This window comes from Numenius arquata, chromosome 3, assembly GCF_964106895.1.
Source record: "Numenius arquata chromosome 3, bNumArq3.hap1.1, whole genome shotgun sequence".
NCBI classification, from domain to species: Eukaryota; Metazoa; Chordata; class Aves; order Charadriiformes; family Scolopacidae; genus Numenius; species Numenius arquata.
In genome coordinates, this window is record NC_133578.1 from 27,843,506 (window position 1) to 27,858,398 (window position 14,893).

Here is a 14,893-nt window from a genome sequence, read left to right on the forward strand (position 1 = left end):
TGTTGCAATCTGTTTCTGTGTTACTACTGTAGCTGCAGCCAAGTGATAGACAAAGGGAAATAAACATGTTTCTTTCCCTTGGGAGAAGTTGGGGCGGGGGGAAGAAATTAAAAAAAAAAAAAAAAAAAAAAAAAGAAGAAGCTTCAGGGACTCATTCTTGTCCTATCAAGTGACTTGCTCACTTAGCAATTAAGAAAAGAAGAATCACATTCAGTAACAACTAACTTTGAAAAATTATAGCATACTTGATGTAGCCCAGTGTTCATAAAAAGGATTGACAAATAAACCTTAGGCAATTCCCCTGTGTCCATGAAATACTGTGTGCTTTTGTCACAATAAAGTGAATGTGTTTTGAGGTCTCATTTATTATGTTGTAATTCAATAGCCTCCAATTATACTGGTGTAAGTGAGACCAGAACCAGGCTAACTTTATTAAATTATGGACTTGATGGAGAAATCACAGGCTGAAGTTCTATGGTCTATGCTCTACAGGCATAATATCGACTGTATTATGTTAATTATGCCACAAAAACAATTACATACCTTTTCTTCCCTCATTCAAAAACCCCAAACATCTTTCACACTGTCCATTTCAGAAAAATCTGTAGCCCAACATCATGTTTTCCCTGAAGGAATGAACTGAATGTTGGATCTTGACATTTTCTTACATCTCTGAACTCCAGTCTCACAAAGCTACAGGATTTTCAGAACTTTCAGATTGAACCATGAAGTCCCAGTACAGCCAGAAACGGGAGTGCCTTTAAATATTATTAGATCCTAATGGATTGGATAAAAGCAGATGACTGAGCAAAGTAGAACCCATAGCTGAGCCATGAAGTATTTTTTGCTGAGGTACAGAGTTGCATTATGCAGCAGCCCTTTTGTGAAAATCATCAACTAATTTTCAGAAGTGAAGCATCATATGGAGATTTTTGCACTTATGCCCATGTATAAAGCTGGAATTGCTCCCATGCATGTGGGTAGTCTGCCAGCTTCAGTAAGGCATGGGTGCCAGCTAAAGACAGATTTAATATAGCTTGTACAATGTAGAAAAATTTCAGTTCCATGCCAAGAGGATCATCATAATGTTAATCATTGTCAAATGATAAGAATGCATTTTAGTGTGAGAAATCACATCTGTTGTCACTTTACATTGTCGTTATAGAGCTTCACACAGTATCTTTCTGAGTCTGTTTCAATGCAGAGTCACCGTATGTAAAGCTGCAATACTGTTTTTCATTACTGGGAATTAAAAGAATACAGTTAATCTCTAAAAATTCTATGAATTCTACCTTTTCCTTGAGATCCTTCCCCTTGAAATCTTCCCCTACTGAAGCTGATGTCTTAATAAAGTTTGATTCTATTCCCTTGTTCATTCAAAATAAGCATACATTTGAGATTACATTTAACATATAAAGGTTGAAAAGTATTTAAAAATCAAGTTCTATTAATAACCATGTTTCCCTAAATAGCAATATGATTCAAGGACTTTGCAACTTCTGAGTCCTCCTCTCCAAAACCAAAGAGATTATTGGAGCACTGAATTGATGACGAAAGTGTTCTGAACTTTCAAACTAAAAAGTCTTAAGTAAAACTCGCAGGAAATTACATCCTTTCATTAACTTAGTATCCAGTCTTCACATTTTGCTTTCATCTTGTATGTGAACACATGGATATTTTCAAACTACACACTACGACATTCTGGATACAGCCCTTTGTCGTAAAGAAAGGAAGATCAGCACAGTACTAGAAGGATATATAGGACCACATGCTAAGACAAGGTTGATTCTCTCATTTATCCAGAATGAATCTGGTCAAAGCTGAGTGTAAGTCAAGGGAGAAACAGGTGACAGAGATGACTCCATAGCTTATGCCCACCTCAGTCACCTGATTCTTCCAGGAAGTGATAATATTAACATATTATGGCATGTTTATTAGTGTTGAATTTAATTAGACTGTAGCAGAGCTAGCATGTGATGTTAACAGATACGCAATATTCTAATGAGAAAGCAGTAATACAATTAGAGAACCAAATCAAAGCTAAGATATTCTATAAGAATTTTAATACTGTGTTTATTTTAAACATCAGGACATGCATTGTCATAGTTGTATTAAATCTATCACAATTTAGTCTTCTAAAAGGATCTAAGCATTAGAACACAAACTTTGGTTTATGCTGTAACAGTGATAGGAGCAACTCAGAAAGTTTGGATTGAGCTATAAACTGTTATAATCTTCTGGGATGCTCATATCCTGTGTTTACCCCATATCCAGCTCTAAAACAGACTTGCAGCTGTTGTACATTCACTTTTCAACCCTTTTGTCCCTATCTGTTATGTACGCAAACCATTTTTCTCTTAGCTAATGTTCAGTTTCACACAGCATATGAACCACATTTGATCTAGGACAGGGGTATATCTTGTGTTCTTGGAATACTGAAGAATAAAACAATACATTACTGGTGAATGAAAGAGGAAAGTTTTGATATATTAAATCAGAATTAGGAATCATAAGGCCTAAGCCATAAGCATTCATGAGCTGTCTGTTTGGTATTCTTGGAAATTCAATTTTCTGTTTCATGGGACAGAAATATATTACCAATCTTTCATTTCTTACCAAATAGATCATGTAACATGACATAACCCCCTTAATAGCAGGAAGCTACTACACGCATCATACTTTTTTAAATTGCAAAGCCAGGAAATCAAATAATTACTTTTGTTCAGAAGGGTGTTGAACCAAAATGTTTTAACACTTTCATGCATAGTTACTTCTACACCTTATATATTCAAACATTTCTGGAACAGTAGGGATGTTCCAGCAATCAAGTGGAGACGGAATCCCTTTTTGACGTGTAGCTAACACAAGGCTATGTAGACAACGGCTAACCAAACTACTCAAGAGAACAACTGAAAATAGAACTAAATATTTCTCTTTTGGAGGAAAAACTTCCTCATAGTTATCACTAAACTATTTACATGTGTATGCTATTAACATTCTTCATTTTGATATCTCTTTGACAAATATTTTTTAGTATTTCTAGAGAAACAAGCAATATTAATTTAATCTGCTTAGAAAGGAACTTTGAAGTCAAAAGGCCCAAATAAGCCAAAGTTTTTATCTATGGCGTTTTAAGTTAAAAACATAATACTTCTGACAAAATTTACATAAACCAGAAAGTACCTAGTAGAAATAAACTTATTTTGAAGACTATAAGTTTTTTTTCACTCCTTTTACATATAATCATCTAATGATTGCAGTTTTCCTTCCAGAGTAAGGGTACTATTTCACTCAATAAATCAAAACAGTTAACATAGTTTGAGGAGTCTTCATAGTGGGAATAGGAAGGAAGGGCTCAACACTTTCCAGAGCAATATAATAATACACCACTGTTAAAAGCATCAAATACATGCCCTACATGGGGAGACTGAGACATAAATTTCTTCTCATTATTAACTTGGGCTTGTAACCAAGCTAAGCTTTACAGAAAAAAGAAGGGGAAAAAAAAAAAAAAAACCACCAAAAAACCAAAACCTGACGTATCTGTCTGTAAAACACACTTAAAGAACTGTAAGTACGTACATATGCAAAATAGTCACAGCTAAATTAATCTGAAGTCTCATTTTTGTTCCAATTATTTAGAATTAAGACCAATAGTGTCTATTCAACAGAGATATGACACTAGAATAGGGTTTCCTTGTCACAGCAGCATATGGCAGGGAAAAAGCTATTGTATCTCCACCTTACTGCCATTCACTGTTGTAGTATTATCCCACAAACTTGGTTTGTATACTTTAACTGATCTTACAAGCTGGTGAAGGTGTCTTAGTAGCCATTGAAACTTATCTTCCAAATTACTGAAAGATGAATATATGATCAGAGATATAAAGTATCATCTCTGTGATACTTCAGCAGTTTTCTGCAAAAGGGAAACATCTAATTTCCAATTACACATAAAATCCAAGGTTGTTTTAGTTAAGTTGAAAAGGATTAAATCAGAGTTGGTCAGTAATTCTCTAACTGAACTTCTCCTCCGATGGAAAATTTCACAGTTTGTGCAGAGCTTACTTTGCCCATAAAATTATATCTATCTCAGAGATTTCCTGACTATAGGTAACTGTTCCACTGGGTTGCTCAGAGCTGTGCTCCCAGGTCATTTTTGGCAGCACAGAGACTAGAACCACTGGTTTTCAAATAACCAGTTTACTGCAACCTCAGTTTATGGTCTTGGAAGTAGAAAAAGTCAGGAAGAGATGCTGATTCAAATTTTTTAAAAAACATTTCAGAATACTCATTCTTCTGAGGATTTAATTTTGGTGGCCTTTCTCAAGATTTTTTTATGTATTTTATTTTCTTCAGAGCAGAAATTCTGCACTTCAGCCCACCCTAATGGAAATCAATGCCAATGATGTAATGCTTTTTGCAGTGAAGTTGCCTGTGCATCAGAAAATAACACACTGATGACAAAAAGGGACTGTGAAAAGGGACAACCATTTGCAGCTCCAGCTGAGCTTGGTGTGTTTGGCATCTCTGCCAAACAGGTGTCTCAGTTATCTTAACTGAAAGTGTATGGGGTTAGGAAAGACAATGATATTAATAAAAATTTTCAGTTTAGAGCAAAAATTTCAAACCTTCATCAAGCCCTTAACAAAAAAGGAAAAGAAAGCTACTGAATATGACTGAGTGGTGTCAGAGGTATTACAAGGAAAAAAAAAAAGAAAGAAACTATTAATAACAAACACTAAATAAAAATACAAAGCATATGACTGCAGGTAAGTATGATGTTAGATGTTGATTCTTCAATAAGTTCTGCAGACAACACAGCAGAAAAAAAAACCAACAGTAGTATTTCATTACAATTTTCCCAGGCAGAAAAATAGTTGTGTGTTGTAGATGAACAAAGAAAGAAGTAAATACTCCCAGTAGTCTGTTCCTTAGTGTCCTCTGGCATAAATTACACTCACAGTGAAGCATTCAAATATAAGTGCCTCCAAACACTGTTTATCAGAGAAATTCACAACAATTAAATGTCTGCATAATATTTATGGAGGCTACTTGTTTTCCTGGGGGCGCCAAAAGTCTGGAGAAGGGTTGGGTCAAACAAACTGCAGCCAATGTCAAACAATAGATAATGGAGTATAAGCACTTGCATAGACAAACTTCTTCCTTTAGATCTCTCCCTGTTAAATAACACTGCATCAAATAATATCTGCATTATGTTTGGAAGGTTGCACTCCTGTAACTCAAGAGTCTCTAAAGCGGAAAAACTCATTAAATAAACAACAACAAAACCAGGCAAAAAAGCTGAATGACTATGATTACAAACATTTAGTTATGCCATTATGCAGCAGCCGTGAGATCAGTGAGGAAGACTTCACAAAAAGCACATTCCTTTTTTTAAAAAAAAAAAAAAAACACAACTTTGGAGGGATATTTGTAGAACTACTCATTCTGGAAAAAGTAAATCTTTAATGTAGGTCTCATATTTTTCTGTTCTCCAGATGATACCTCAAGGTATATTGGCTTCTCTGGAAGTCAGATTTGCCTTATTTGCCATATTTGCCTTATTTTTTCACCATTTTATGCCACTGACTCAGAGAAGCATTACTTCTCTTACTCATTCTAAAGAACCCATAGTAAACCTTGTAACTGTCCAGCTTCATTGTACAGGCCATAAACAGCACAATGGCAACTAACAAGTACTCATTTTCAGGGCATTCAGGTCAAGAAGAATAAAAATTTTAATATAGCAATTTTTACCTTTTTTTGATTTGCAGACACCGGAAATATTGCCAGTGGTGGCAAAGGCAAACAATGGGTTTAGGGGGGTTTAGATTACAGTTCTGTAACTGCTAGTTATAGATTACCTAGCAGTACTTAACTGATTCATCTGAGGTGCAACTATGTGACTACAATTGTCTTGAATCAGCCAAAGTACACAACACAGATGTTTATACTGGCCTTCTTGCAGGCCAGCTTTCTGTTGGCTAGAGGAGCACAGATGTTATCTGATGCATCATAAAGCTGGAGTGACGTGGGCAGTACTTGATCTTCATAAAAACTTCTAGCTCAAGTTAACCTCTCAAAAATACTGGAACAAAATTGAATCCTCAGGATAAGTTCATATTGGATCAACACCTTCTTTCACATTTTGGTCTAATACCAGGTACCCAAGAGTAGGATTTACAGTATCACAGAATCAGGGACTTAAACATTAGCAATTTAGGACTATGTTTTGTTGGAGAGCTGCTCAAGCAGGACCATTTCCTTTCACTTTAACTTCAGATATTCCCATCCTCAGACAACCTCCATTGTAAGGATGCAACTAGGTAGGAAAACACAGAAGAAGTCCAACCTAGGAACTGATTCAAGTTTAAATTTATGGTGGCAGGACAAAAAAGCTATTTCAGGTTATTTTTAACACAGAAGAATTTCCTGCATGTCATCAAAACCAGTCATACTAGAGCAGCTAAGATAGCATGGAGGCAGCAATGAGAGTTAGAAGACAAGAATGAATCATGGGAGACAACTTAATCCATGATGGCTGCTGAAAAAGGCATCTTTTAGGAACCATGTAGCTGACAAACTCCCTCAGCTCACAGAAGACCAGTTGGAAATCACTTTCCTAGCAGAATCTACGAGAATAAATGCAACAAGTCATGGTAACAGTATTTGACTTACACTTACAAAATTGCACAGGCTGGCCAAACAGTGAGAATCACCGAAACTTTCAGGAGTAAGTTGCATACTCCACTAAGACCTTGCATATATGTATTCAGAGAATGTGTGTGTCTATGGTCTGAGCCACAGGCTACTCTGCAGCCAGCTGCAGTCTTTAACAGATATTGAATGCCTTTAGTAGCTCTTTAAAGTAAGTCTAAGCAGTTGTCTAAAAGAAAAGGTAGTTCGGGAGAAGGCTGGCTTGTTCGGTCTGCAACACTGCCTAATTGTAAAACTTTATGGACTGTGAGAACTGAGTCACTTCATTGTCAGCTGTAATTTTGTAGCTGATGTACTCAATTTCTGTTCAGCTTCCCTTAACCACAGCAGAGAGAATTTTTTTCTTTGAGTCACAACTGCTTGGTTTTCTCTATCTCCTTAGTAAAATTAAAGGATTGACTTTACATTAAGTTCTGACTGCTGCTATAGCTCCTCTCCATGAGGCCTTATTTTATAAGTTCCATAAATTGCATTACTGACCTCAAGTACTTTATGAAATTGTATGGCAAGGCACTAGAGGAAAAACAGAAAATCTCCCAAACATCTGCTGTCCCCAGAAAACAAGTGAAGTACTTTATCATTCTGCAGTTTGTGGGTCAACCTGAGTGCATTTTGTTGATTCATTGATTGATTTTACTTCCTTTTGGGGCACTTCGGATGTTTTGTTTGACAAAAAGACGTTAAATACGGCAATACAGTAGCACAGGAGGACTCGCTACCATACAGCAGATTTTAAACCTTTTTTTGCAGTCTTAGTTTTCTAAAGACTCCAGTAAATGGTAGCAGCAATAATTGCAAACTATTTTGCTCTAGCCCTCCTCCAGAGATGATATGAGGAGTAAACCAGATCAGATGGCAAATCCAAGCAAAATGGAACAGTGCTAAATGCTTAATTCACTCCTAAATGATTATTTTGACATCTTACAGGAAAACTTCTGCAGGAACAATTTTGATAAACCTAAGGTTATGTTTCTCTTTTGGCTGTATGAAGTCGATGTCTATTTTTATTATAACTTCCACTGGTAACTATGTAATTTCAGTATTTAGGCATTTGCATTTTTCCAACTCTATATAATTAGCAAGACAAAAGGCGCTTTTTTGCCTATTCAGATTTTTGAGTTCAGTCTGTTGTGGAGGTGGAGCAGAAACTGGGAGTTACATGTGGAAGGGCAGTATGAGGTCTGAGTTTTTGACCAATGGCTCTGAGAAGCTGCTAACCATCTTGTGGCAGGCTCCAATGTGAAGCTAAATTGGAGAATGAGGTTTTTGAAAGAAATGTTTATAATGACTGGTTGGTCTGCAGGGCAAACAAGGGCCCCTGCACAAGTAGCTGGCAGGAGTTCAAAATAGAAGAAAAGTAATTATTTGTGTAGAGGATTATATACAGTTTCTTTCTAGGTAAAGACCTGAATTGAACATTTATAAATTAAATAGCCACAGAAAGAATCTTTTAGGAAATCTTAGAAGTGTTTGATGTAGCATAAGAAGAGTTAGAAGTCTCAGCTAAACAAAAATACAGAATATAGAAATTTGAGACTTCATTTAATTGCAGTTTAACTGTCAGCTTCGTGAAATGTTATCTTTAATTGCCTTTGCAATGTTCTTAGATAAACTACTTAATTTTAATTGGAAGCATATGTGAGGAGTGCATATACATGTACATTTAAAGGTCTAGAAATGGGGGATTTCGATATTATATTATTTAGGGACTGTGAGACCTGTAACAACACACTGCTGCTGTTCTTAGTGATATCATAGGCAAAGTATGGCTTGTGCACCACTCCTTCAATTTGCAATCATTTCTAGTAGAGCTTTCTATAAGCACAGCAATTCACCTACCCACAGTAACTTGGAGGATTAGCATTTACTCTAATCCATCAAAAGCATTGATATGTGCCAGAAATTGCAGCAAAAAATTATTATGAACCAGAAAATTAATTCTGTGCCTCCTGTATATGATAATACTGGAAATACCTTTCTAACAGCCAAATAATATCATTATTCTAATATGACTGGATAAAAGCGTTCTCTAATTTGCTAATGCTAAGTAGCTGAGTATGGCTAAAATATCTATAGTTATTGAAAATTCTAGCATTTTTCATATTATAAATTTAATTAGATAACTTTTTAACCTAAAAATATGTATTATTATAAATTGTTTATCTTGAGTACTCAGACACAGAAACAGACTTTCATTTCAAAATCAAAAGACACTGTTCCCAATTTATAATGAAACAATTCTTACTGTAATTATAGCACTAATGGGATACATATCAATCAACAGATAAATCATTACATAATTTCTGTTCAGAGCATGTCTGAAATCATATTTGACAAATAACAGCTTTAATTTTACTTAAATTTGCTTTAGAAATAGCTGTCATTTGAATTTTTTCAAGATATTAAGATTTTCCTTTAAAGAAAAGTTAGGAAAAAGTAAAAATAGGCAACATTACAAGTAAAAACCACTTGAACCGTATATCCATTTGTTACTAATATAGTTAGCAGTGACAATTTCTGTCTCGCCATTTTTTATCATAGTTATCCACCTGTAATTCTAGCTCTTCTCCTCTCTTTGGTTGTTCTGTACTCACAAATTTATAAACCTTTATACCACAAAATGTTAAGTTGTTATAATGATAATCTCTTCACTTAACCTTTTCTGAACTTTCATACTTTAGCCAAATTGAGCATACAAAAAAGGACAATACACAAACACAAACACCAAATACAGTATAAAAAAAAAGTGAGCAAGGAACTCAGAAAAACAAAGGAAAGCTTTCTTTGACATATAGAGTTCTGGAAACTGTTCTATAGCTCTTCCAAAGTATCCATGAATCTGGTGAAGGAATGACTGGGTGAGGTTCCCTAACTGAAGTTACCCGTTCTGGTCCCTTTTAGACCTAACAGGTTGCTAATCTGGATTCTATTTGGTGCATTTTAAAGCATTATCTCTTCTGGTAATTCAGCAGGTATGGAAGCCATTTCTCTACTTTCCTTTACAAAAAGCCAAGTTTCCTCAAATCAGTGGCTATGGCCACTTTTTGCAACTACAAAATGTGTACACATGCAATGATAGGCATTTGTCACTGCAGCACTGCAGGATAAACAAACTGGGTCAGTCCCTTTTAGTTTCTGAAACAGTTCAGACTCTCTGCAGAAAGGCTGCAGAAAATGGGGTCTATTAGGTTGGATGTGGAGGAAAAGAAAGGGAAGAAGGTAAGGAAAGAAGCTTATGCTTTTCCTCAAATACCTTTAGCCATCGAAGTTAGCACAAATTAGTTCTAGGACAGTGATGGCAATAACACGTATTCTCTTTTTAAATCAGTAACAATTATGTAAAGTAGCCTGTTCTAACCACATGCTATCTCTAATCCCCCAGACTCTTGAGATCTTGGATTTTAACTTTTTCCATTCAGAGATTTTCTGGCCTCTTAGAGACAATTCTAACAAATATGTGTATCTATGAAAAGCAAGATGTTTTCTCACTTCAAAGCTCAGAAATGGAACTCACTCCTAATACTAGATTCAACAGTGGTGAGGATATGAAAAGCTACTTACAAAGAAGATGCCTACTTGCAAACCAAGATAAGGTGGAGGGGGTCTGACTGTTCTGCGGGTGACATTGAGTGAAGTGGCAGACAGCCAATGTATACCAAAAAAACACAGCACACCATTTCACAGAATAATGAAGAATACGGAGTTAAGTCAAGTCTATCTGCAGATTAAGCAGAATACCAAGCACAAGTTAACAGAATACCAAGCATACAAAGCTCTGCTTTAAATCTGGTTATCTGGGTTCTGAATCAAAATCTTTTAAAGAAGCTGCTTCTCTTTCAGAGCTCACTGCCATGCCCTGTCAGCACCTGAATAGAAACTCTCCTAGGCAGCAAATCTTCTGGTCCTATTGACACCAGAATACATTTAAGATGGAGAATTAGTTACTGTCTAAAGTGAGTAGACTCTTTCATCTGATAGAGAACGAAAGGGTAAGGGAGAAAAAGTGTGATCAGTGGCATTGAACGGTCTGAGAAGGGGCACCTTGGCCAGGCTGTGATGAAATGCCTTCTGAAGCAGGTGTACAACACTCCCCTTCAGTCAGGCAGCTGGAATTCCAGCAGTGGCTTGAATGGCTTTTGCTTTTATTCTTCTGCATAACTAAGAATTATAAAAGCCCCACTATTATACGTGTTATTTAGTTGTCACTTGCTGTTTGTTTTTGCTTTCTCCCTGAAGTACAAAACATTAGAAGCTCACAGTCTGCATACTGAAAATGTCTCAATTCAAAGATCAGAAGCTCAAGTCAAGACAGAAATGTACATGACATTTTCTCAAACAAGTCCTGTTTCAGTGAGCTTGTGTTTTATATACTCAGACATCAATAAACTCAGCACTGATGCTGATGAAGTTATTAATTTCAAATTAATCTCTTCTCTGCCAGAAAATCTCCTTTTTTGCAGCATTAATGTGATTACAGTGTAAAGAAAGTAGAGTTGGATTTCGACTTGCCGTGCAGAAGACAGAGCTTGTAGAGCCACATGGAGCTGGTGAAAGTCAGGCGAGGTTTTCATTTTATTCAAAACATCCAAGCTTTTATCACAGCACTTAAGGAGAACATGAGAATGGGAAAGTCTACACAAGCCTATAGAGTAGAAAACCCATAGAAACGCCATTTCATTCAAGTTTCCACAATACCCAGCTTTTCTCATTGGGCATTCAAATAAAGATTTTAATTTATCCCTAAGCACATGCAACTCTTACAGAACAGCCTGCATTTACAAAAATAAAAAAACAGCAGTCAACAACAAAACCACCCCAAGACATACGAGGTTAAATGTATATGGAATTCTGCAGCCAAATTCATATTTAAATGCCTATTATATGAAAAGCTGAAATACTAAAAGAAAAGAAAAGTTCATTTTAAGTAAGGACCTATTACGTAGCTTTTAAACACTATCCAGATAGTTACCTAAATCAAATCCAATGTTCTTTCAGAAATAATGACCTGCTTGCAAGAAGATAATCAGTACTTTTCACTAACAGAATACAGTAAAACTGTGGCAAAATCACATGTATATGTTAGTGAAAACTCTGTAGGCCTTACCAGCAAGAATAGACTCAGCTTCATACATCACACTACATCTTCGCTTCAGTGTAAATACACCATTGTATACTCCTTTAAAAACCTCAGTAATTTGCTTCACACATACTAGTTTCATTAACAGTTCCCCTAAAACAAAACAATTCCCCTGACTGACAATTTATAAAAGGATTCTTCCCAAATCGGATTATCTGTGAGAGTCCCACTTATCTGTCCCTCTCCCCTATCACATACACAGATATTGAAGTATAAGTGTGTTTGTATCAGCAATATGAATCTTTTTCCTTAATGACTGATGCTTATACTACAAACTGAGCACAGAGATCTGCTCTGAAAAATTCAACTCTTTGAAATTTCCCCATAAAGTATTAATAATATTGACTAGTCAGTGATTTCCAATCGACTACTGAATAATTAAATGAAATCATTGGGAAGTCTGAAAAATAGTCAGCTGAGCACATATCTAATAATATAATCTGTTTCTCTTAAATACAAGTATTTTAGCACTATCTTTGTCCTGCAGTCACAACAGTCATGACGTTGGCACCAACCAAGATGCACAGTTGTCAAACACGCTCCATTTGGTTTTGATACATCACAAACTCCAACTATTGTTTTAAGTACTCCTAAAGAAGCATGAACCTTATTTCCTGGAGCTGTTGTACTGAATGTCACTAATGTTTAGTTATTTACATTTGTTTGTTTAATGGGACCATTCCAGAGGCAGCTGAAAGGCAATGTTTCAACCCAAGAGCCTAGCGGTAACAGAGAACTTACAGAATGAAAAAAAGCAGCAGCTTAGACCCTACACAAATGGAAGTCTGCACAAACTGGTGGAGGACTCTAGTAGCAGAAACTCAGAGGCAAGATGTGTGGCATTAGGAAATGATCAATGTATTTGCTCCACTACATACGCTTTGGGGTTTCTAGGGGCAAAATGGTTCCCAAAGTGCATAATCTTAAACAGAGTGATGACGGGACTCGGAGCAAATACTCAAAAGCATATCACAGAGAAGTTCTGGTACAAGTCTGGCCACAACTGAAAAGTGACTTTCCAATGAAGCAAACCAACTTTCTCTTGAAATAAAGCAGATGGTGGGAACTCCTAAAGCTTGAATCTCTACCCAAGGCATAGGGGAAACAGGCAGTGCCATAGTCAAATACATCTAATCCTCTTACCACTATAAGTAACCCATTTCCTTCAACAGCTGAGGCACTATATAGCATCTGTGTAAAACCTTTAGAAACCCAGTATTTCAAATCTTCCCAGCAAAAATAATAGTGCCATTTCCTTGCTTCTAAAGCAACAATTGTAACGTATTTATTTGTAACATCCCGACATAAGCTTTCAGAGCAAAAACCAGACAAATACTTAAAAGGAGGCATTGAAGTTTAAGTAAAGGTTTTAGAACACACTGGTTTGACCGAGTTTCTCTCTGACAGGTTGCAGATGTGTATTTACTGATCATTTGCACCAAAAGTCTACACTGAAAATTTTATTTGAGAGGAGTGAATTAGACACAGCAGGTGCATAGTGGCCCCTTCAAATAGTCCTTCAATCAGTTTTTAGCATTATTGATCACCAAAATAATTGACAAAAAACTAGAAACTTAACATCCTCCTAATAGCTAAGCATCTTTTAATGTAGACTTCTTTACTTGCACTCTCAAAAGGCAAAGTATCAATACCTCCCATGGAACTGCAATCATATACTTACCTATATATACCAAGAGGAATGATGAAACAGCTTCAGCAATGCTCGTTCTGAAGATTTACAAAATCGTATCAGAGCTCTGGAAGTGTTAACCTGAAAGGACTTACCTGTATTTAAATTTGCATAATAACTCTCACTAGTTATGTATCTTTTAAATTAGGCAATTGAATCTTACACAGTCTGACATTAATATAAGTACCATCATATATGAGAGCGATCTACAGTACTATGAAAGCAAATACTATTCACAGCTTAGAGATAACTCTCCCCTTTGCTAATTAGTTATTTTAACAAACAGATGAAAATTATCTTTCCCAGGGAACAGAACAAAAGCCAAGAAGAGAAGCTACTCACATTCCTTTGAGCCGTTGCCACATTTTCTCTGCATGTCCTCCTATTTGATACTTCATAGAGGTGCTTTCCAGTTCCCGAGTTGTTTCCATCGCTCGAGCCCCCATCGTTATTGTCCTACAGTGATACAGTTACAGTCAGGCTCACCAGCAAGTAAAAGCATTCTTTAGTCCGCTACAAATGTCAGAAGATCCACGCATGTTAGACAGTAGCTGCTGTCATATCAAAACACATTAGCATTAAAACAGCTAAGGGACGATCCTGCCTGAATTGCTATTCACTTTGATAGACAAATCCACTCTTCCCCCCCCTCCCCAAGCACAGAGCAAGTACACACAGCTCCTCTGACCTCACGAGTCTAATCCATACGGGTGAGCCAGCCACTACACTACTGACTGCTCAAGCTCCTTTCTCATGCACTTTTTCTGCTGTAGGAATATGCAGAGAAGCACAAAAGATTCCTTAAAATGGACTATAGTTCATTGCCATGCAGGATAAATGTGAACGGCTTTAACAATCCAGAAGGAGAGAAGGGCTGGTTTTTGCTCTGCAGGTTGGAAACAGGCTGCAATAGGAAAGCAGATGGTAGAAGCCAGTATCAGCCACATCGCCCTACAAAAAGAATGCATGTTCAAATGCCAGAGCTTTCCTCTCTTTAGTTGATCCTGAATTGATTCTTAATGAATAAATATCTACCAGCCTCTCAGTAAAAATATGACTGTACGAACGCTCAGTCGGTAGTGAAGACATGTATAAATCCCTGCAGAAGAGAAATCGGAGAGCTCTACAGGTTGTTATTGAAGGAATATGCTGTAATGATGACTATTCACCTTCTCCTAGCAACTCCACACAGTAGGTAACTGTCAATTTAACTGGTGGAAAATGCAGCAGCTGCAAGACAGCCCGCTCAGCAAATCCTTTGGGACAGCATGCATGTGTCAAAATTTGATGCTAAACTGTGTGTGTCTGCCAGCAAAATACAATTAAGTGCACGCAAACAGCAAAAG

At 36.5% G+C, this 14,893-nt stretch overlaps 1 protein-coding gene across 1 annotated transcript in view; it reads right to left on the reverse strand.

Moving 5' to 3' along the window:
* PDE1A (phosphodiesterase 1A) overlaps nucleotides 1–13,993 on the reverse strand; it is a 163,100-nt gene extending 149,107 nt beyond the window's left edge. The window contains exon 1 of the mRNA XM_074145953.1: nucleotides 13,890–13,993. Coding sequence (XP_074002054.1) covers nucleotides 13,890–13,993 — 104 coding nt within the window. The remainder of the gene's footprint in view (nucleotides 1–13,889) is intronic.
* Between the last annotated feature and the right edge of the window lie 900 nt (nucleotides 13,994–14,893).